General features: G+C 36.2%; 1 protein-coding gene across 2 annotated transcripts in view; it reads right to left on the reverse strand.

Annotated features, from left to right (window-relative positions):
* LOC125877863 (L-arabinokinase-like) overlaps window positions 1-24,409 on the reverse strand; it is a 28,707-nt gene extending 4,298 nt beyond the window's left edge. The window contains exons 1-20 of one of the 2 annotated variants that reach the window (XM_049559139.1): window positions 23,967-24,409; window positions 19,887-19,994; window positions 19,217-19,285; window positions 19,014-19,097; window positions 17,255-17,331; window positions 16,198-16,264; window positions 15,235-15,292; window positions 14,957-15,024; window positions 14,819-14,881; window positions 14,394-14,447; window positions 14,188-14,290; window positions 13,992-14,101; window positions 13,780-13,899; window positions 5,129-5,185; window positions 3,736-3,908; window positions 3,455-3,617; window positions 2,794-2,877; window positions 1,408-1,527; window positions 305-435; window positions 144-225 (exon numbers count right to left, since the gene is read on the reverse strand). In XM_049559139.1, coding sequence (XP_049415096.1) covers window positions 144-225; window positions 305-435; window positions 1,408-1,527; window positions 2,794-2,877; window positions 3,455-3,617; window positions 3,736-3,908; window positions 5,129-5,185; window positions 13,780-13,899; window positions 13,992-14,101; window positions 14,188-14,290; window positions 14,394-14,447; window positions 14,819-14,881; window positions 14,957-15,024; window positions 15,235-15,292; window positions 16,198-16,264; window positions 17,255-17,331; window positions 19,014-19,097; window positions 19,217-19,285; window positions 19,887-19,994; window positions 23,967-24,050 — 1,875 coding nt within the window. In that variant the 5' untranslated portion in view covers window positions 24,051-24,409. Of the gene's footprint in view, window positions 1-143; window positions 226-304; window positions 436-1,407; window positions 1,528-2,793; window positions 2,878-3,454; window positions 3,618-3,735; window positions 3,909-5,128; window positions 5,186-13,779; window positions 13,900-13,991; window positions 14,102-14,187; window positions 14,291-14,393; window positions 14,448-14,818; window positions 14,882-14,956; window positions 15,025-15,234; window positions 15,293-16,197; window positions 16,265-17,254; window positions 17,332-19,013; window positions 19,098-19,216; window positions 19,286-19,886; window positions 19,995-23,966 lie in introns of those variants that run through there. The other variant, XM_049559140.1, reaches the window with a different exon arrangement.
* Window positions 24,410-24,640: the final 231 nt, after the last annotated feature.

Below are 24,640 nucleotides of genomic sequence, written 5' to 3' on the forward strand. Positions count from 1 at the left end.
AACATTTCATTCTTTGGTGGGAAGATTCTCATTGACTTGAACAATTGGTCAACCTTCTTAGGTTCAGCCAAATAGATAAGTGCAATCTATAGAAAACTTAAGCAGAAAAACTTGCCGAAGGTATGAACACCGGAAAGGCTTACCAGAATGCTAATGCTATCCTCAAAACGGATGCCTAATTCAGTCATCAGTACCAGAATTGTCCCAGCAACATATGCTGCCCATCTACATAGTATGCTTCATGGTTACAAGCTGGTGGCATCCTATTAAAAGCAAGAGAACTAATATACAGGAGTTCACTCACTTCTGGGCTGGGTCTCGGGCAAAATAATTGTATGCTTTCTCATATGTAATTGGCTGTCCATCCTCCACAAAATCAGAAAGGTTCATATCAAAAGTTGGTCCACGATTACCTAATTCTGAGCCAAGTGATACCTGGATTTGAATTCATCAAAAGTAAGCCACAAGCTCCTATGAGCAAAATAGAAAATTGGAGCTGGCAACTACAATGGTGTCAAAAGTTCCACGAATGACAATAGAGGTTAAAACACAAGCAAGTCAAAATGATTTATTTGCTAGAGTTTTGGTCTCAGATATATACATTATTGTACAGAATATTTTCACTACTCAAATAATTATGTAAGGTAAAATGTCTCTGTCCTATTTTACCATACCTATTTCCCTTGATACACCTCGTTGCAGTACCTGTGTGATATGTCAAATGCATGCCAAAAATTGCAAGTAGTATAACCTGAGTCAATGTAATAGTCTATACCCAAGCTAGTTAGATACCTATCTTAAAACATGCCATATCAGAGGAACATATAGCATTACAACACAATATTCATACCAATTGCCAACTGGTGAACAAATGTGACAACTGGTCTTACACTTCTAGGCTGTCAAGGAGATTGGGAGGCATAAAGCATAGGAAGTACTAATTTAATATCATGCTTAAATGAAAATTATTTCATAATGGCCAAAATGTAAAACTACTTTCAGACTTTACACCTGAGAATAACAACTTGCTGCTTCCTGATGACAAACCTATGATTTTGCAATTATTTAACAGAAAATTGACTAGCAAGTGCACCCACAGCATTTAAAACCATCAATTAAGGAATAAGGATGGTTGTGTTTTCCTGATAATGCGATAGATCACATACAACAACATACCCAGTGTAATCCCACAAGTGGTGTCTGGGGAGGGTACCCCAACCTTGGGAGGTAGAGAGGTTGTTTTTGATAGACCCTCGGCTCAACTAAAAGCATTTCAAAGCAGATGGGAAAAATAGAAAACATCAGAGTGAAGAAGCCAAGACAAAATACTAAAGAAAACATGACAGAGCATACAAAGTGTGATAGATCACATGCAATGAGAATATTCAAAGAATTGATAATACATACAATTTGAAGAACAGCAGTTGGTCCTTCCTTGGGCTGCCTTGCCTGAGCATGTTTCCACAATTTGTGCTTGCTTGGATGGTTTCTCTGAATTGCGACATGGCATGACTCCCTGGTAGGCATCTATAGAAGAAAATGATGACAACATATTGTAAATAGACAGCAATGATTACATGATGACAATGTCTAAGAAGTACTCTCTCAGTTCCAACTTATGTGTCACCGTTTAACTTGGCATGGAGTTTAAATTAAAAAAGAAACGACTATTAAAACTTGTGATCTAAAACAAGCCTTGGACATTTGTGTACCTATTAATCATCTAATTAAGAAAATAGGAATCTTGAAGTTATTATTAAATATAGAAAGATGAATTAAAAAAGAAGTGTGTCATATAAATTGGGACAGAGTGAGTACCTCCTCTATTGAACACATTGTTATATGAGGTAAAAACACTTAATACTCAGTGGAATAGTCAAGGTGTGTGCAAGTTACGGGTGTTCAAAACCGAACCGTAACCAATAAGCCAACTGCAAAATTGACTTATTGGCTTATTGGTATTGGCTTATCGAATAAACGGTTGGTAAACGGATTAGAAATATAATTAACGGCTTATTGGTGTGGGGGTGGATTATTCAATTTCCTTATCGGATAAATCGTTAACCCGTTAAGAGATACCATACTTACACTTTTAACTTAGGTATATTAACATCATTTAATATTTTTTCATAATATATAATTATATATTATTAGTCCTAATGCCGTAAAGCCAAAAACATGAAAACCTATTTACTTTTCTATTATTAACTATTACATTACTATTAATCTATATTTTTTGTAATATAGAAGAATTTTATAATTTAATTGCATTTAAAATAGGGAAAAGAAGTCATTTTTTTATGGTGCGTTCATAGAGGAAAAAGGTAGAGGTTGGCCGATACACCGTCCGATAACCGCCCGATAAGTGCTAATCCGTTATAGAACCAATTGATATCTTATAGGTTGGCTAGCAGATTAGTAAATTTAAAATCCAATATCCGTTAGGCCAAACCGTTAAGTGAAATTATCCGCCCGATCCATCCGATAAGCAGCCCTAGTGCAAGTGGCCCCGACACCACCGTGGCACCGTTATTGAAAAAGAAGAGGTAAACGCACACTTTAACAGTGAGTCGGAAGGCTCTAGCTCTGGTGAACATCACTTGAAAATATGACCACCTTAAGCAAGAAAATATAACAGAGCTCACTAGTGATGAGTAGGTGAAGATATTCAAGTATACAAGGGTAGAGTTTGAACTTTTATACGAGGTGACAAATGCATTCAACAAGTCACAACATAAGACTAGCATGAAAAGCATAAATAAGGAAAATATAAAAAGGAAAAAGGAACTTTACCTGTAGTACTAAACTACCAGAATAGTCAGCAATTCCTCCAATTACGTCCAATCTTCCGGGTGCTCTTGAAACAAAAAATTCTTCCTGCACGACAAGAACAAAGAGAAATCTAGAATCTAGGCTCTCAATTTGAAACATCATTGGTGATACAGACCCCCATTAAATAAACAATAAACATTGATATCCCATATTCAAGGTTATAATTCATGTCAAGGCTATAAGCTGCACAGATTTCCTTAAAAGACAAGCCTGAACCTGGAAAGTTTGCAAGCCTTCTAGAGTATGTTTGAGCGTTTACAAAATACCTTTATGAGTTAAATTCCCAGCAATGGTATTATGGTAATCTTAAAAATTCCAAGATACCTATCAAAATTTCCATGTCAATTTATTACTGGAAGACACTAAAATTAGCAAGAAAGATTACTCTGGTAAATAAGTCTGAATCAATAACATAAGTAATGAACCCCTACATTCAAATTGATGCACACTTGAAAACTTTCCCCACAGCAGTTTTTCCCCATTTCTTGTTGATTTATTTCAAAATGTTGATCATGTGAAGATTTCCTTCTAATGATTCTTATATTATTACCACATTTATAAGACAGCTCATACAATTATGAAAAATCTATGCAAGAATATATTTACAGTGAATGAGACATACCTCCCAATTGAACATTGCAGAAGCAGCCAGATGGTCGCGTGTTTGGAGCTTGTTATTATTTTGAGGACGACCTGAGGACTCCATTTCAGCCAAGCTCTTCAAGAAACCAAGTGTATCCGGGAGCCCTTGATGATCTCCATGAAGAATTGTAAAGTAATCACTTCTGCAAAGTAACGTAGGTGAACATTTGATAAGAAATATGCCTAAAAGTCGCTGTAGGAGACATATTAGACCAATTAACTTGACATAAAAAACAAATAAATAGGAGTTAAAGAATTTACTGTCTCGTAAGACTGCTATTATCGAGAACTTCCTTATTTGGCAATTGAGTGCGTGAACTAAGTTCATTTTGAGCAAGTGAATACCATTCAGGAATAGCAATATCTTTCCCAGTAATTCTTTGAAGCTGATAGCCTAGGACGATAGCATCTCGCAGCCTACGCGCTCCACTAAGCTGCAATGAAAGCAACAATTGCAAGTTATCAGTAGGGCAAAAGATATTGTAATATGCAGTTTTTGTGGAATATTCTGGTTCTATCCACTGAAGGGACCTAATGTCAGCCACCCTGATTTATCATCCAGTTCACTATATCTTTCCACATGTACTATGTTTGCTAATTTATAACATGATAGAGAGCTGATCTTACTTAGTAACGTTAACATAATTCTTTAAACTTCAATAACATATTAAGCAAAACTGCAGAGGTTCATATATGTCGGAACCAGATGCCAACATCACCTTTTTGATATAATAAAACCAAAAAAAAACCCTGCCAGGAGCCAAACAGTGGCCCTTTTTCACCATTGCTCTGTTTATGACTCAGAACCCTGTTGATTGTGTTAAATAAATAGCAGACTTTTATTTTCCTTTTCCTAGCATGTTTTTATGAATATAATATTTCCTTTAATAGTAATTGATTATCTTTTCTTAACTAGTTAGGATTCACTTGTATAAATACAACTCAGAATCCTATTAACATGACGAACCAAAACATATAAATTAATTGAAACTTCATCAAAGAGAAAGTTACGGGTGACCACCTTGAGTTTGCTTCATCTACCATCAGAAAAAAGGCTAGCAGGTGTATTTACAATAGGCCTCAAAAGGACTTTTCACACTTTGGTTTGCAAATTGGGCATATACGACATCTTTGCTCCAACTTGAGGGGAGTGTTGATTGTGTTAATTAATTAGAGCATTATTTTAGGATACTTTATTTTTCCTTATCCTTGCATAATTATTAAAATAATATATATATATTTTTTATTGTAATTGATTATCTTTCCTTAGTTAGGAATCACTTGTATAAATACTCCTTCTCATGGGATGTCAGGACACATTGAAGTACAAAAAAGCATTTTCTTCTTTCTCAAATTCAACAAACCCCAATCTAATAATTGGAGGTGGATGTCATTATCACTAGGTTATTCCTTTTTTGTCAACAAATGTCCAACATTATCCTGTTGACACTGAAGAATGCGAGATCTTAAATTTCAGAAGCAATTCCTAAAGTCAAAGCATGATCAGCAGACACCAAAATTCATTTATAGGCTGGAAAGCAAAATTTCTGCTCGCTACTGTGGTTCAAATAAAAAATGATATCATTATTGGCAAACAAACACTGAGCATATCTTATAACTAATACAAAGGAACACAAATTTTGAAGAATCTTACCCCATGTGAAGTGTGATGTTTTCCGGTAGCTGTATCTTGAAGTATTCTAGCAGCCACCTAAAGAACCATGAAGAAATAGATGAAGACGGATTAAGTAAAACATAACATTATTACTTAATACCTTCTTAGATTTAAACAACTCCATTAGGAAAAAGGAAACTTTAGTGGATAAGAAAAGATACTCTACACTCAAAATAGTATGCTATTTCAATAGCCATCAGGCTTTCCGGATTCTTTTTATATAGAAAATATTGTTGGGATTTCAAAAACTTCCAGCTGGTCACCTTATTTCTTCGCTGACACGTGACGGATCATACTTTCTTGCCTTAGACCACTATCGAGGCTATGAGTTTTCATAGGGCAGATGATCCTTACGTCCTCCACTCCCGTCCCGGGGAGCTAAGGGGATTTTGTTTTTGGAACAGACGGCAGTGTCTTTTAGAAGTCTGGAAGGCGGCGCCTAAACTAGTCGGACTTGCTTGAATCGGAACAAACATTTTATTTCCAGGGTTCCTCACTTGTTTTTTACTTTCTTTTTTACGAAGAATTCAATAATCTGTGTAAGCAATTCAGCCCACTGCAACTTCTAGGAGACAATGCAAAAGACTATAACTATCAAACTATTTGCTCTTTACGAGCTTCCGAGACTTCAAAGCAGAGGTTCACAAACATTTTCTTGCTAGTTGCTTGCCGTGCTACATTTGAGCCTAATGATTATCAATCATTAGCATGTTATGGCTTCTGAGCTCCTTGTATGCAATTAAACAAAACTGTTGTCAATTCTTCCTGTAGAGTGCAGCAGAAGAGATCAAAGTATCAGAAATCCACCTCCATAAAAGTTGAAACTTAACAATGATGAGCATTAAACTCTTTACCCTACAAATTAAAGGTTTATGTGTCTTCTTTCCAACCCCACTGACTGTTCGTTAATCAAAGCTCGAAGTAAAAAGTTATGATAGTTTTACTAGAGACGCTCCAGTCTGAAATTCTGTTCCAGGAACTACGACCAGAAACTACCGACCGTGAAAGTATCTACGAGTCGTGGTCTCAGCTTGTGGAATGGGATCAGAGACTTGAAATTCACATGAGTTCCACGGAACCAATCCACGAGTCATGGATCATTTTACGGGCCGTAAAAGGGTCCATAGACCACGTATATGACCCGTGTATCATGTATATTAGTTGTATATGAAAATTTCCAGATTTCATTCAAACACTATTTTGAGTTTCTTTTCACACTTTTCACCCCTTAGTCGACCCCAAAAGCTCTCTTCAACCCTACTAAGTCTTGGTAAGTATTCTCCAAGATTTTAACAACATAAATCCTAGAATTTCTACAAGATTTTAACAATAAATCCTCTTCTTTATCACTAGTGAAATCAAGAAGTCAATTCTAGGGTTCAAGATTTGATTTTTGAGCAAGTCCATCAAGAATTCTTTCTTCCAAATAAAGGTAAGCATACTCTCACAATTCCCAAGTTATTCTAACATGTGATTATGTATCCTAAGCAACAATCTACCATCAAAACCTAGGGTTTTCAAGAAGTTAATCCAAGAATTTCAACAAAGGGTTCTTGATTGTCCTTCATGAAGTTAGAATTCTTCATCAAGATTTGTGGATCATGTAAGGTTTGTAAGGACATCATAGTGAGAAACTTGGTTCTTCCTTATACCCTACATCTATAATTTCAGTTAGTAAGATCAAGGTTAGGGTTCTTCACCTTCAAGTTTCAAGTTTAACGATTCTACCAAGGTTTGTCCTTCTAGGTATGTGGGATTTAATCAATGGGTATCCTTTCACCCATTGAGTCCCAAAGAAAACCCCGAATTTTCAGATATTTAATTCTAATAGAAATCTAGGGTTCTTTTCAACAGCATAGATTTAAATGTATTTCGGTTTTTCTTTGTTACCAGCCTATAAATACATGTTTTTCCCTAAATATTAGTATGTTTGCTTGAGTATATTTTCATGAACCCGTAAATTTCAAGCCTTTGGACTTGTGTATTTCAAATTGCATGTTTCGGTCAGGATACAAAAGTTTTCATGATTTACATTATACTCAGTTTTTCAGTCCATATGCATAAGATGCTTTCAAATAAAGTGTCTGTTATTTCAGTATTCATAAGCTATTCAGATTATCAATATTATTCAATTAATCAACATAAATTCCGCTGGGAGTATTACTTAGCACCGAATGGACATAGGGATGAAGGCTCACCTGTCAGTTTAGGACTGAGACCTTTAGTAGCAAACTCTACGTCCCAGAACTATGAGCTATTAGGCTTTTAAAGTTCACCCGTCAGATCAGGACTGACTCCTTAGTCCTTTGGACATCAGCTTAGTGAATCCACGCCATCAGTCTCTTACCTTAGCAAGATATAGAGCACGCTCTAGGGTACAGGTTGGACTCCTACTTAGCTCTGACCAAGTATGTTAGTTTTAGCATCTCCCACAGTTCAATTTCAGATTATTGCATTGACCTGCCTAATTACCTATCCCTAGACTTTTTCAGCCTACCTCTTCCTCTCCTCGTACTCACTATATCAGTCCTCTAGCACCTTCTCACTAGAGCATCTGCGCATCTCCTCTTCACATACCCAAACCATCTTAGTGTCACTTTCCTCATCTAGTCCACATCACAAAGGCCGCTCCCACCTTGTCATGGATATCCTCATTCCTATCTTATTGCTCCTAGTATGCCTACACATTCATCTCAGCATCCTCATTTCCGCAACTTGCATCTTCCGAACATGGGAGTTCTTGATTGGCTAACACTCTGTCTCATACATAAAGTCGGTCTAACCGCCACTTTGTAGATCTTACCTTTAAGTTTAGGTGGTACATTTTTATACCTCAAGACTCCGGAGGCAAGCCTCCACTTCATCAACGTCAAACCAATACTATGTGCGGCATTAACGTCGATTGATGACCCAAGATACTTGAAACTTTCTCTCTTAGGATAGCCTAAGTCAAGCCTCACTTTTATGTCTACCTCATACATTGCATCACTGAATTTGCAGTCCAAATATACAGTTTTGGCCCTGCTCAACTTGAATCCTTTAAATTCCAAAGTTGGTCTCCACACCTCCAACCTAGCATTAACTTTGTTGCATGTCTCATCAATCAATACTATGTCATCTATAAATAACATACACCATGGCACCTCACCTAGTATAAACCACGTCAACTCATCCATCACAAGGCAAATAGGAATGGGAGTGTCGATCCCTGGTGCTCCGAGTCCTCTTCCACTGTTCTAACCCGAGTCTTGGCTCGACCATGCATGTCCCTCATTTCCCTAATGTAGGCCACCAATACACCTTTAGCCTCCCGACATCTCCTGAGGACTTCAGTTGAGACTCTATCAGAAGCCTTTTCAAACTCAATGAACACTATATGTTGTTAGAACGTGAATAGGTTTATACAATCCTATTAGAATAAGAATAGGTTTATACAAACTTATTAGAATAGGAATAGGATTATACAATCCTATTTAGAATAGGAATAGGAATACAAATAAAAATATGAATAGTAAATAGTATCCTATTTGGTATAGGATTTTATTTTATTGTCTATAAATAGGGTCTCAATGTAATAATGTAGACACAACAAGAATTCAATAATATTCTTTTCCTATATTTCTCACATGGTATCAGAGCCTCTACGATCTTGGCAGAAAATCAAAGAGTTTCCGCTGCCGACGGGTGGCTATTACTCATATATAGGTGCCCGTTTGGCCAATGATTATGTTAACAAAAGTAGGACCATGATATATGAATGAACCGCATACTCAAGGGAAGAAAACTCAGACAGACTGTGTGCATCAATTCCCGGTGACTTTCTAAGGCTGTTTTGTGTCAACCCCATAACCGTCGATATTTTGGTAGCACCATGCCATATTTCTTGTGACTACTTTTTCATATTTAATTTATGTAGCACCGTACCATCTTTTCGGTGACTACTTTCTCAAATCTAATTTGTGTAGCACCGTGCCATCTTTTCGGTGACTACCTTTTCATATTTAATTTGTGTAGCACCCAGTGTTCTGAATGGCGAGCGCCATTCGCCAAAGGCACTATGGCGAGGCGAGGCGAGCCTATCACGCCATTTCACAGTGAGGCGAGGCGAGATCAATTAGGCGACGTAACGCGACGTAATGGCAATCTGAATGGCGGCTCCTTTTTGTTTTAAAATTTTTAAAAAGATCTAACTTAATAATATTAATCAAAATTAGGGTTTTTTTCCTATTTCCATACTTGGGGTTAGTCACGTTTCGTCTCCTCAACCTCGCGATCTCTTCTTCTCCTTCAGTCGCGCAAATTGAAAGGTATGGCCTCTTTTCTTTCTTCTTTTCAGTTCTCTTCTTCTTCTTCTCTTCTTTTCTTCGTTTCTTCTCTTCAGTCCTCTTCTTCTCTTATTTTCTTCTTTTCTTCTCTTCAATTTCTTGTGAAGTGAATCTGAAATTCTAAAATCTGAACTGCCTTCTAAAAAAAAAAGATTTTGAGATACTACTGCTTGCTGCCTTCACTGCTCTGTTTTTTTCCTCTGTTTTCTTTGTTCACTGTCATTGTTGAATGCTACTGCTTACTGTGCTGTCTATTATTTAAAAATAAATAAATTAATTCTTCTATAGTAATTAATATAGTATTTATTTGTCCAATAGTGAATTCAATGGCGTCGGATGCTAGCAAAAACAGGGACATTGGATGGAATTATGGTACTCAAGGATCAACGAAAGATTCAGTTAACTGTAATTTTTGTGGGAGTACTTTTAATTGTGGTATTACTCGACACAAGCAACATTTAGTGGGTGGTTACAAAAATGTAAAACAATGTTCAGCTTGTCTGTCGGAGATTAGAGAAGAAGTAAGGGCTTATATGGAAAATAAAATCGCTAATAATCTGAAATTTCAAGTGAGACAGCCAAAAGAATATGTTGATATTGATGATGTTGATGATATGGATGAACATGCTGAAATGATGCCTCCCTCCAAAACTCCAAAGATATCTTCTAGTGGAGGTGAATCATCCACCGCGTGGAATGTGACGAAAGGCCCTATGAATCTCTATTTTCCACAAAAATCAACACAAAAAGGAGGCTTTGAATTGATGACCAAGAAAATTCTAAGAGAGCGTGCGGTAAGTGTTTTTGCAATATGGATGTACGATGCGGGGATCCCTTTTAATTGTGTCAATTACAAATCATTTGATAAGTTTATTGAGACAGTAGGACAACATGGCCCCAGAATGAAGCCTCCTACATTCCATGAAGTTAGAGTTACTCACCTAAAAAAAGAGGTGGAGAAAGTGGAAAAAATTGTTGATGAGCATAAAGTGCAATGGACAAAGTTTGGATGTTCCATTATGATGGACAAATGGACGACACGAAATGGTAAAATGATAATCAATATTTTGGTGAATTCTCCAATCGGTAGTGCATTTCTTGGTTCTGTTGATGCTAGCAATGAATCTACCGATTCCACCAAAATGTACTAGTTGTTTGAAAGCACTATTGAAAGAATTGGACCTGGAAATGTTGTACAAATTGTCACCGATAATGCTAGTGAGAATGTTAAAGCGGGAAGCATGATGATGGGTGCATACCCACACATTTATTGGACTCCATGTGTCGCTCATTGCATCAACTTGATGTTTGGTGACATATTCAGGGTTAATCCATATGCTTCCGGTAATATCACTCTACTATCCTCTAACTTTCTTTATAGTCAATATTTAATACTCATTAGCTACTAATTACTATAATTTTACTTTAACAGTTTTAAGAAGGCCATCATAATCCATTCTTACATTAGTCAAAGGCCATTGTTGTTAAACTTGATGAGAAAATTCACCAAGGAAAGAAATTTGGTGAAACCTGCCAAGACAAGATTTGCAACGGCCTTCTTAACTTTGAGAGCTATGTACATACAAAGAAAAAACTTGAGAATTTTAGTCCTCTCAGCCGAATGGACTTCAAGTAAATTTGCAAAGGAAACTTTGGGGAAGGAAGTTGCCAACCTAATTATTTCTGCCCACTTTTGGGATGATGTTGTTCGAGCACTTACAGTTTGTGGCCCTTTGACAAAAGTGCTTCGTTTGGTGGATGGGAGAAAAAACCACCAATGGGCTATATTTATGAAGCTATTGCACGGGGTTTTCGTGGAGTTAAGAAGCAATATGAGAAAGTGTTTGAAATTATTGATGCAAGGTGGTCAGACCAACTCCATCGGCCTTTGCATGTTGCAGGCCATGTTTTGAACCCAGGATTGTATTATAAAACTCAAGAAGAGGGAACTTTACTAAAGACTCTATGGAATGAGTATTATTCATGTGTTGAGAACATGATCCCCGATTCAGCAATACAAGATTTACTAGTTGTTGAGCTTCCTAGGTACAAAATGGCGGATGGACTATTTGGTTGTGGTCCGGCTAAAAGAGCTAGAGACACAAGGTCACCGGGTAAGTGAGTTGATTTATGTCTTACTTAAATTATTTGACTTATTTATACTCATTAACCTTTAAATTTATTTTATTATAGTTGAATGGTGGTCACTATTTGATAGTGAAACACCAAACTTGCAGAAGTTTGCCATGAAAGTATTAAGCCTAGCTTGTAGCTCATCCGGATGTGAGCGAAATTGGAGTGTGTTTGAACACGAAGTAAAACAATTATATCCTAATTTCCATATTATATTATTATCAGAACATTAGTTAATATCTATAACTTATGCGCAGATTCATTCCAAAAAGAGGAATAGGCTTGCACTATCGCGTCTCAATGATCTAGTGTACATTAAGTACAATAGAACATTGAAACGTCGTTATGATGCTCGTGATCTCATTGATCCAATTCGCTTGGATAACATTGATGATTCAAATGAGTGGTTAGTTGGATGCCCCAAAGATCAAGAAGATGAACTAGTATATGAGGATGATGATCTTACTTGGGGTAGTGTTCCTACGGCAATTGGAGCTGATGAGAGTATCTATCATCTTAGGGGACTTTCTTCAAGATCAAGAGCACTTGACAAGGGCAAAGGAGTAGAAACTACATCTACAAGTTCAACTTCAAGTAGGACTCAGACACTAATTGATGAAGAATACGAGGAGGAAGAAGATGAGGAGCAATATAATGATGTAGAGGATGTTGATCTTCAAGAGTTGGATAGTTTTGAAGAAGAATAGACTTTTAGAGTTCTAGTATTGTCTTTTGAATTATTGGGTCTTTAAAGTTCTAGACTTTTAGTATCTACTATTAGTTTTTGAATTGAAATATTTGCTAATATATGTTATTGCTATTGAGATTTTGGATATTTATATATGCAATTAAATATTTTTAATTTTTGGTATTAATTGGCGCCTCGATTCAAAAAGGCGAGCGCCTCGCCACGTGGTGAGGCAGGCCCTTGTCGCCTTTTGTTGCCTCTCGCCGTCCAAAACACTAGCACCATGCCATCCTTCCGGTGACTATCTTTTTTTCCACCGTGCATCTCTCCAGACTACTTTTCATATTTAATTTGCATAGTACCATGGATTTTTCCGAACTACTTTCTCATATCTGAGTTGCATAGCACTGTGCGTCTTTTCGGTGACTCCTCAGATTTGATTCCTCAAATCTGATTTGCGTAGGGTTGTGCCATCATTCCAATCCTACCCATATAATGTCTCTTTTTCAGTAGGATCGTGTCATCATTCCGACCCTACCCATATTATTTCTCTTTTTCAATAGGGTCGTGCCATCAATCCGACCTTTCATATATAATTTCTATTTTCTAGTTGAGTCGAGCCATCATTCCGACCCTACCCATATAATTTTATTTCTTAGATTGTGACCTCTTTCAGTCATCAAATCTAATACTCCGGCGTATGAGCATGTTCCAACCAATTTTTCGATGACTTTCTTGTTTAATATTGACTCATCTATTGATTCCAACATGATCCATATACTTTATACTAGATTTTGAGCACTTTGTTGCACAGGGGAGTGTTAGAACATGAATAGGTTTATACAATCTTATTAGAATAGGAATAGGTTTATACAATCTTATTAGAATAGGAATAGATTTATACAATCCTATTAGAATATGAATAGGTTTATACAATCCTATTAGAATATGAATAGGTTTATATAATCCTATTAGAATAGGAATAGGAATACGAATAGAAATAGGAATACTAAATAGTATCCTAATTGGTAAAGGATTGTATTCTAGTGTCTATAAATAGGTCTCAATGTAATAATGTAGACGCAACAACAATTCAATAATATTTATTTTCCTATATTTCTCACATATGTAAAATTCTTAAATAATTGGACGATGATTTTAAATATAGCACTTGTCTGATTTAGTGGTTCAAAAGTTACACCACACAATGGACTGAAAGAAAAATTCCCCTCTTTAAGTTCATAGGTAAACAGAAGTTGCTGTAGTGATTCTATCCATTGGTGAAGAGCAAGTGGATACTAGTTTCTTGTGATAAAGTTTGCCTTTATGAATCCAACATTTACTGAAAGCTCACGTTTGGTTGTCCATAAAATAAGTTATTCAAATTGTTTTTTGTCAATATTCACTAACTATAGTCCAAAAGAGTTGTTTACTTTGGGTACCCTGTGTATTGAGAATAAACATAAAAGAGACAACAAAGATACCTCGCCACCATTGACTCCTCCATCATAGCATGGTTTCAGTGTAATAGCACGTTCAATATACGGAGCCCAGCATCCATTGAGCAAATCCCTCCGGATCATCTCTACACCAGCTTGGTAATGCTGCGTTGCATACCCTCACATGTGCTTTATAATTGTATTTCGAGTAAATCAATGGTATATATCAATTACAAACAATAGCCAATGCCAAGTACCTCAATCATATTCCTCAGAAACGGTTCCTCATTAAAGTGATCTCTGCGTACAAAGACAAGTGGCACCTTGTATGCCAAGGCTTCACTTGTTGTGCCATACCCAATTTTACCTGAAAGAAAGTACATGCTTGATATGCAATGTAGTCATACACTAAGGATTATATTTTCAATCTTACAGAGCTTTAGTATTCCCTACCAAGCAAGACGTCTGAAGCTGCAATAGCATCAGGAGTGTAAAAGTCTTTCGGAAGTTCTATGAAGTTGGAAGGAATCTCCTGATCTTCAGAAGCACCACAGACCTTTACCAGCAACACAGACCATATTTTTGCATGAAGGTCTAGTAGATTTCAAAAGCAACTACAATGCAAAGCGGAAATTTAACCGAGGATTACAATAACTAACCAAGCATATCCATCCTTCAGGCAGATATTCCTTTTTCAGCTTCCATCCAGCAGGCTGCATGTGAAATAGTATATAAGATTGTCATCAAATGCACAAGAAATGTGATGCTTGGTCTACTAAAAGTACCTTTGATATTTACTGAACCTCCAGGTGCATTTTCTTTGATAGAAACACCTTATAGTCCAATCACTTATTCCCACAATATCTAGGAAGATTAACTAAACTACACCACCACTCCCTGTTCATGAAATGACAGCAAAACCTAATGCATGAACTATAATTCAATGTCTCAAAACCTATCTTCCAAGTATTCACCAGTAGAAAAATAAAGCTTGAGTTGCTAGGTTGAGAAATTTGAGAAGACTCGTCTCTGGCAAGAAAATATATCAAACACATTTAGTAATTCCTTAAAATGAGACATTTACCTGTCCACCAAAATTATAAATAAGCACTTTTTGGCTGTCTAGTATTCCAAGTTCTTCCCGAACCTATATCATAAGAAAAAATTGATCACATGAAAAATTAGGCACATGTCAAGAAGGTGACTTAGGATTGTCTGTCACCTTTTCCCGAGTTTTGTGCAACCTTCTCACAACAAGGGGAACATCAATTGCATCCCTGAAAGCAGGCACTGCAAGGAATATTGGTTTTAACAAACAAGCAAAATAGAACTATGAGAAATAGAAAAAATAACAAAAATTAATATACTGAGAACAGTACATCTATTCGAATGTAGTACATGAATGTTCAATATTGACTCCAGAACCAAAGCAAAACTGAAATGGGAGAAACCAGGTAAAATCAAGCTGCATAAACTAGTTGAGAAATGGAAATTACATACTTGGGCAGTATCCTGGCAGACGAATTACAAACTCACAGTGAGAATAATCCTCCGCAATCTAGATTAACATCATTCATTGGTCCCATTGATGTTGGATTTTCCCATGGAAGTCGGATGAAAGCAAGGATTAGAAGCATCACATGAGAATATGTACTAATATGAAAACAACCCTCAGTAATGTACACAGACAAACAGAAAATGGTTGCTTTCTTTTAAGCAGGATATTAGGGCAGGGGGCATTCAGAAGTGTAGAAACAAAATACTTAAATAGATTGTTCTACAAATGTTTGAATATGATAAACTCAAAGTGAGTACAGTTCTATATGATAAACTGTTTGGGGAATAGCAACAAACAAATACAAGTCCTTAATAAAATACCATCATTTACCAGGTGCAGTCCATAGAAGTTCAAAAATTCTTTGTAATGTTTAATATGTACTCTCTCCATAGAAGTTCAAATAAATATTACTGTCTTCCCCTTTTGGGTTCACCATTCCACAAACAGCATTCTGTACAACCTTCACAAATCTTAGTTAAGATCTATTTCTCCGTTATTAGATGCCTAAAACATGGCATACCATGGATCTAAAGACAATGTAAATATCAACAACAATTTGAAATGAGCAAAGAGGAGGAATATATTCATTTGATTGTTCAAAATAGTAGAATATGACTCTTAGATGTCACTTATCAGAGAGGCAATGTGAGAATGAGAAATAACACATTAGAATTTCTGAAGTTCAAATAAAGAGAACTACAATTTTGAATCACAACATTAAGACATTACTATGCTAGTACTAAATGCATGGTATTTTAGCTGAATAAATACATAGTACCTTCAATATCCTACCCAACAGTTTGAGAGTATTTGGGTGGAAATGAGAGGGGAAAGCCTGCCTAGTGGAATATATAACTTTTACATATCTTTTGTGTGGAAAATATCTATTGAAGATTAGTAATCACCTGCCAAATTATTGAACGATTGTGATATCCAGCAGACATGACATAATCAGCATAGATGAAATCCCAACTGCCAAAGTTTCAAACAATAAAGAGAGATAAATTAACTGCTTCCTATCTGTTTATATGGTGGTAATTTTGCATTTCAAGCCAAAAACAATATGATGATGTCATGCATCCTGGACGTAAAAAGATATTCTAAAGGATGATGAGCCAGTACTCTTTTCTTTCACCTTTCCAGACAACAGCCACATTAAATACTTACAATGTAAGTGGTACTCTAATTTCCAAAAGTAATTATGAATGAGCTCATCTATTACGGAAAGTTCCTAGTGTTGATTACTTAACTACTGAAAATTTTCACAACCCATTATGAAGTCACCTAACATGTTAATCCAAAGATGTAACTGAAGAGTTAAAAAGACAAGAACAGGTGAACAATGAACTGGTCATGAAAATGAAGGTAACCACCTCAAAAGCTTGTTAATTCGGTGACACTAAATCAATCATCCAGTGAAAAAGATGATAATGTGATAAGTAATCTTAATATAATAAGTTCTTCAAGACACTCTAGTAGAGACACATCCAGTCATTAATGTTTCAATCCAACATTGATTGCAAAGGGCAACATTCCCGTGCCCCTGTTCTCTCTCTGAGTTATACATGCTAAGTAGCTGAGATATAGACATTAAGTTCATGCTGTACATGGACACACAGGAGGACGAGAATTCTAAAATTCTGGCAGATATGAGCATGGACTTGACAGTATTTTATTGCATATTTTACGTATACGAGCTTTTATGAAACCTCAATCAAAAAACAAGGCAAAAATTGCAAGAAATATTCATAGTTTCAAAAGAAATACATCACTGCTACTTAAAAGCCTCAATTCCACCTTTCTCGACTTGACATGGCTTAACTTCAATGCAGTCTACTGATTAAAAAGTTTGTAAGAAAATACGTTGGAGGTTGGGACGAAAACTGCCCTACTCATGTAGCACAACAATGAGCAAGGATATCCACACAATCCCAGCATCCATCAACATCACGAGTGTGTTACCTGAAGTTTGTGCAGCAAACTGCACGAATTCCAGCATCCGCAGCTGCTCGGCATGCAACAGGAACTACATCTGAAATCTACTAATGAAAAATAAGAATTTTATGCACTTCACATCAGAAATAAACTCAAGGACAAAGATTAATGTTAGTATAATTATACTTGGCAGGAACTTATAGCCTTATTAACTGGCCAACACACAAAGGGAGTGCAGGTCTTTATTTAATTAAGAAGCATAAGCCCTGTAAAAGGATTTTGGACTCATGTTGACAGAGTATGCAAAACAGCATATATTAGCAGCTAGGCAGACCTTATATACAACAAAAACAGCAACAACTAAGCCTCAGCCCCAAGCAAGTTGGAATGGCAATATGAATCCTCACTAATCATGTTTCTCCATTTATACTCATCTCAGGTCAACATTATATCAATTACAACAAAGTAAAAAGTACTAGAAGTTCTACATACTCTTTACTGGTAAATATCTTTTAGACCTAATAGACTCTTAGAAAGCATAGGAACATAAACGTACTTACATGACTAAAACATATTCCAACTAGTTGCTATCTCTTTTATAGATCTTTATCTTCTGTTTTGCTCTATCTTTCGCTAGGTCTGCATGGAGATTGTAGCTCTTTTTTTTTCTTTGAGAAAGGTAACCGTTTGTATATTCTATATAAACTCAACACCATAACTGGTGCTGCATTTAGAACTTTACATCATCAAAAACGCAAACCAAAGGGGAAAAATTTCCTATCAGATCTGTAATCTTTACACTTAACCAATTAAATCTACTACTTCCCCCCATAAGAGATTGTAGGTCTTTTGAGACAATTTCCTTCCATGTACTTTTATGTCTACCGTGTTCACTTTTAACACCTTCACTCACCATGGTTTCACATCTACAAACAGGTGTATAAAGCAAAAATGTAATACTTTTGAGTCCTCGTGTTATTTTTTGGAGCAGCCAACAAAATGAATTGCTCATGCAAGACGCCATCTCGTTGCAGTATGCATGCTACATAATGCAACAAAAAGTAGGCTGCATATGTTGGTTACACTTCACAAGTTCCTATTTTCTGAGGTAAATCCACTTAGATAAAATCACATTAAGGTTTCTAAAACGTTTTACTTCTTTTGATAGATAAAAGAGAGCTTGACAATTCACCAACTACATTTAGTAACACTAAAGATCCCACTTTATAAGACTTCCCCTCTAATCAGAATCTAGACTCTTCCGATTGTGCAAGTTCAGGCCCTACTTTGGTGCTGCTTTTTCTCATTCATGATTTTTCTGTGATTTCCAATTCTATTTACATTTTACAGTTCAAACAGAGATATTCCTTTCAAATATCATCTATCTTTCAGATTAATGAAAAACAGAGATACTATTTGATTAAGAGTGACTTCCATTTTGAATTAACAAAAATTCAAACTTCACTTTTATCTAAAATCTATTACTTTTCAAGGTAGAAGTACAATCGAATTTTAGTAATGATATTTATCATGTTCCAGTGTAGGCATTTTATCAGATTTTCAATCAATTCATTTTAGCAGACATCTAAAGAAGTTTTGCTCCCTTCAGCAAACTTCACCGGAATGAAGTGCCAAATGTTTTCACTCTTCAAAGCACTGTAATACTAGTACTTCTGGATATAGGTGAAATAGAGTCTTAACTGGCTTGTACTAATAACACATTGATGAATGGGTTTCAAACTAGCAGTACAAAATAAGAGCAGATGCCCTGTAAGGATCACATTACCACTAAGTCAGCCTTGACAGATTTCAACCATTCAACTTCTGTGGCCAAGATCGAATCCCTGGGTAGTACAGCTATCTGGTTATACTGGATAAATAATTAGAACAAGTAGCACTTTTAATCAAAATGCCTGATATGAATAGAAATCAGATAAGTAACTGCTTCCCTAGAACCTTTTGCCTCATCGTATAGACCTAGTGGCCCACCTTTTCCAGTGAAGCAAGAGGGTCAACTGTCAAAGCATCTGCTTGAACAGCTCCACAGTCCAATAGAACCTGGAACAGTAAAATCTCATCCTTAGAAAAATAAGGTACATACCAATATGCTTTGATCGATGGTCAGAATGCTAGTGCCACAGACTTTCTATATTAGAGGGAAATGGTAAAGCATATTCTTCCTTTGCCAGTGGACATTGAAAACAATCCACTAATAGAAGATAACATGTTACCAATTCTCAAAAAAAAAAACTTGACCTATTTTACTGAATAACAATACATCAATTTTCCCTTATTTCTCTATAAAAATGTAAAATCAGAGATCATGAAGCTTAAACTTATTCATCCTTTCACATAATGTAATTGGAAAGGAAAATTTTGTTCAGCAGCTCAACAGGATTAAAACACCAATAGAAGTCCCTTTTTGGCTCTGCTCTCTGTTGATTAGTTCAAAATCAGACAGAAAAGGATGAAATCATGCACACCGTTTCTTTAAAGGATGAAATCATGCATTATTATGGAGATAAATAAAGTTGATTTCATTGAGAACAAGCATTTGTAATCCCTGATTTCTAAAAAACAAAAGCATCCAACCGCTGATACAGTGGTCAGTTATCTTAACCTGACTAACCTTATGGATGACTTATCAAGAGAAACTAACCTTACGGATAAAAAGTCGAGGTGACTGTCTCTCAATAGTATAAACATAGTCAGGAGCACCCGTAACCACATGAACTTCGTGTCCTGCTTGAATTAGATTACGGACAACCTTGCATTACAAAATCTAAAATTAGGGAATATTGGTAAGATATATGAGTAAATTAACGATCATTGTGGGCAAGCTTGAGAGTTCCACAAAATAAATCTAAATGTGATGGTATAACAAAACAAATAAAATAGAAGAACGGGCCATTCCTGGTGTACCTTATCACAATTTGCAGAATACTAAACAAGTAAACTTTGTCCTTAGTAGTTAGTACATCAAAATGGTGTCACTGTTAATTAACTGAATCCGTTAGTAAAAGAGAAAGAGACTTCTCCGGAAGCTGAGACGTTGACTAGCATGCAGAATATGAAGAAAAAGACCTATTCAATCATGACATAAACTTTCTTCAGTGGCATTGTTTGCAGAATCAGTTCTACCAGAGTGAAATAACATGGTCAATCTGTTCAGTAGTTCTTAGTAATGCTCCTCGAGAAGATCTAACTTCATGTGGCAGATGAACTAAGCAGTTCACAGTAAAACCAGGTAGTAGTTCTCAGTAATGCTCCTCAAAAACATCTAACTGCATGGGGCAGGTATACCATCAGCAAAAACGGATGCACTCCGTAATGATCTGTTTTAGTGTTGCATTGTTCAACTTTGGCACTAAGGCAGTGCTATACTACTCCCTACATCCCAATTTATGTGGCACCTTTCGGATTTCGAAATTCAAACAAATCTTTCTTTGACAGTAGTTTTTACATATATCCGTTAAATATCTTAAATTATTAATTATTGTGTCTTATAGTCCTTTTTACGTAGTTTTCAAATATGTAAATTTTATTTCAAAGAACTTGAAGATTCCATGCTTGAATTCATAGTCATAATTAAATTGTTTAACTCTAGAAATCCAAATTGTGCCACATAAATTGAGACAGAGGAAGTAGATAATATGGAAGGATTAGGGAGAACTAGCCAAAATAAGAGGCCCCTGACAAACTTATGCTTAAGGGAAAAAAGCCTACAAAGGAAATATAGAAGGGTCGAGGCTGAACCCTTCAAGGCAAAATTCTTCAATATGAAAATGTCAGAAGGAACAGTTAAAAAGGAGGCACACAAAAACAGTCCTATAAGACTGGGACTAGAGGTGGCATAGTCATAATATGGGACAAGAGAGTATGGGAGGGGGAAATTAGCAGTGTAGGCATGTGCTCTGTCACTTGCAGCTTCACAAGGAAGAGCCAAGAATTCAATTGGCATATCACAAGAGTCTATGCTCCAAACGATGGAGAGAAGAGGGAAGAAACTTGGTGGGAGATTGGAGCAGCCAGAGGATTAGTCTCAGGACCTTGGGTCCTTTGTGGAGACTTCAATACAGTTAGATACCCTTCAGAGATAAAAAAAACTACAGTAGAATCAACAAAGGTGGTGGGAGCCTTTCAGATTCTCAGGGAAACCAGATTTTGTGTTGGTGGTAAAACCTTAAAGCACTAAAAGGGAAACTGAAGGAGTGGAGTAAGACTTCTCAAGGGAGTAAGACTTCTCAAGGGAACTTGGGGGCTCAGAAGCAGAATGTCTTAAGACAATTAGCATAACTAGAACACATTCAGGAGCATAGAACTTTAGAGACAGAAGAAATAACAACCAGATTAGCTCTCAACATGGAGTTTGAAGACATAGCTAAAAGGGAAGAAATTGCTTGGAGACAAAGGTCCAGGGCTACATGGTTAAAGCAGGGGGATAGGAAACTGGGTTCTTCCACAGAATTGCCAATGCACACAGAAGAATGAACACAATCTCAAAGCTGAAAGTGAGAGGAGAAATTTTGAGTAATCATGGAGAGGAGGAGATGCTTAAAATGAGGAATTGCCGTATGATTGGATTAAAGGAGAACAACATGCTAATGGAACCAATAGAAGAACAGGAGATTCTGCAGAGCGTCAAATCATGTGCAGGTGACAAAGCACTAGGGCCAGATGGATTCTCTATGGCTTTTTTCAGTCAGTGTTGGGACTTTATCAAACCTGAACTGGTGGCTGCAATTCAGAATTTCCAGAAGGCAGAAATCTTTGAAAGAAGCATCAATGCTACATTTGTAGCATTAACTATTAAAAAAGTGGGAGCTATGAGCTAACTGACTTCAGACCTATAAGCCTGATAGGAGGAGTATACAAGATTATAGCCAAGATTTTGGCAAAAAGACTGAAAAAGGTGATCCACAACCTAGTGGACAGACAACAAATGGCCTTCATAACAGGAAGCCATATTATGGATGCAGTATTGATAGCAAATAAGTGTGTGGAGTCCAGACAAAGAAGCAAACAACCTAGAATTCTATGCAAACTTGATATCTAGAAGGCTTATGATCACTTGAGATGGGATTTTTTTATACTGACAATGCAAAGGATGGGCTTTAGATCCAAGTGGATAAGATGGATGAAATACTGCATTAGCACAGTAAAGTTCTCAGTCCTAATAAATAGGACCCCTTGTGGATTTTTCCTAAGTTGCACGGACTCTTCACTTTTGATGCCGCACCCGTGTCGGATTCTCCAAAAATACACTACATTTGGAGAATATGAAAAAGAATCCGAACAACACAGGATTTTTCTCCTCCCAAAGGAAACTAAGACAAGGTGATCCCCTAATATGTGTCCTCCACACCTTCCCATGACCTTAGATAGGAAGGTGTGGAGGACACGTATTAGGGTAGAAGGTTAGTAGGTAGTTTAGTGTTGGCTTGCTTAGGGTGGTTGATGTTTGCCATTGTACAAGTTGTAGTATTGTTTTTGGTATTTATCATTTTAAGTAGTGTTTTCAATAATCTATCCTAGTTGTTTATTGTGTTTCGATTTGTTGCACTATTTTGTTGTTATTTTTGCTCTCTTCTAGTAGACTTTGCACGGTTTCCTTGTTACCCGCTATAGTTTCTTCATTGTCTCCTTCTTCTTTGTACCTGAATTCACTGCACTTGAGCCAAGGGTCTTTCAAGCAATATGTGATTTTACTGAGTGTCTCATAGATTCAACTTAATATTATGTTCTTGCAAGGCTTACGCTTTTGGTAACTCTGCCTACCAAGACTTACGCAAATAAGGTAAATTAACCTAGTTTGGTCTCTACTATGATTCATCTTGGTTCCCAACACTGCTACTTCCACTCAACGAAAGTCAGGCCACACCTATGGATAAGAACAATATTAAAAAAAATTGAATATGAACTGAATTTGGCATCTATGTGTAGCTTCTGTGTATTCTGATGCAACCACTTGTTCAAGTTTAGGTTTTGTATTACCAGATATGTGTTCTTAATAAGTGATTCTTGAGCTCCATATATGACTAGGTACCCTTCGGCCTTCCTTTGTGTTATGGATTCTTAACAAGTACCACACCAATGACATTTCATGATGTCTCAAATAATTTTATTGACATCTCTGCTTCAGAACAGTATTTTAAGTGTTATAAATTCTGTTAAAGATACAGTCTCAATGGCTTATGTTCTTTTATCAGGCCACATACTTGTACCAAGATTCCCTGATGATAAAGGAAGGGACTTTGTCTTCAACTAATTCAAAAACATCATCCAGCGTTCCATACATGATCAAATTGTACAGTGCCTTCTGGTAAATGTAGTCTTAAAATGGATTTGATCACATTACGCTAATAAGCTCCCCCAAAGCAAACATGTTTATTCATCTTTTCCCAACAATATCTCTCAAAGTTCACAAATCATAACTCAGTACATAGACAGCATTGGATCAATCAATTTGAACTCACTATGGTCATTGCTGAATTTTATATTATTTTTATTTCTTTTTCAAATATGGGGAATAGCACCCTCACCACAACAAGGCGAAAGTTCAGGTAGCGCCAGCCAACCAACTGAGCTACTAATATTTCCCACCATTACTCAACTGATAACGAACAAACACCCAATTCCCAAATATACTTACTCACATTACAAGAAAAAAATAACAAAAATTTCAATTGCACTTCAAAACTATTACCAAAGGAAAACATGAAAAATTGACCAAAAGTACCTCAATAACACGGGTGGCATGACCAAATCCATGACCAGTAACATAATAAGCAAAGACAAGTGACTTCTTCTCCGATCCCACCATTCTTGAACAACCCCTTCTTCTTCTTTTTTTCTCCTTCAACAATTTCCACTCACAAAAACTTCAAAAAATCACCAAAAAAGTAATTTTTTTTCTAATACATGAGACCCGAAATGAATTTGCAATTGGCTCAATTCAATGCAAACTCAAAAACCCAGAAAAAATCTTGAAAAATAAAACTAGATTCCACTCAAAAAAATACTTCAAAAAGTCACCAAAAAAGTAATCTTTTTTATAATTTGTGAGACCCCAAATGAATTTGCATTGGCTCAATTCAATGCAAACTCAAAAACCCAGAAAAAATCTTGAAAAAACAAAACCAGATCCAACAAGATTGATGAAGAAAATGTATATCTGATCTCAATTTACTGATATATATACTACAGTATATATAACAGAATGGTGATGTATGTATAGATAAAATCCAAATACAATATTTAATGTGAGTTAAACAGAAAGGAGAAATATAGAATATGATGAACAGAAACGCATCGATAATAGTGAGGCGGGAGAGTGTGGGATTCTCTCAATTTGGTTGTTATAATTGCTTTTTTCATGTCTAACTTTTTTTTTTGTTTTTTTTTGCCTTTTTT

This window comes from Solanum stenotomum, chromosome 9 (assembly GCF_019186545.1).
Source record: "Solanum stenotomum isolate F172 chromosome 9, ASM1918654v1, whole genome shotgun sequence".
NCBI classification, from domain to species: domain Eukaryota; kingdom Viridiplantae; phylum Streptophyta; class Magnoliopsida; order Solanales; family Solanaceae; genus Solanum; species Solanum stenotomum.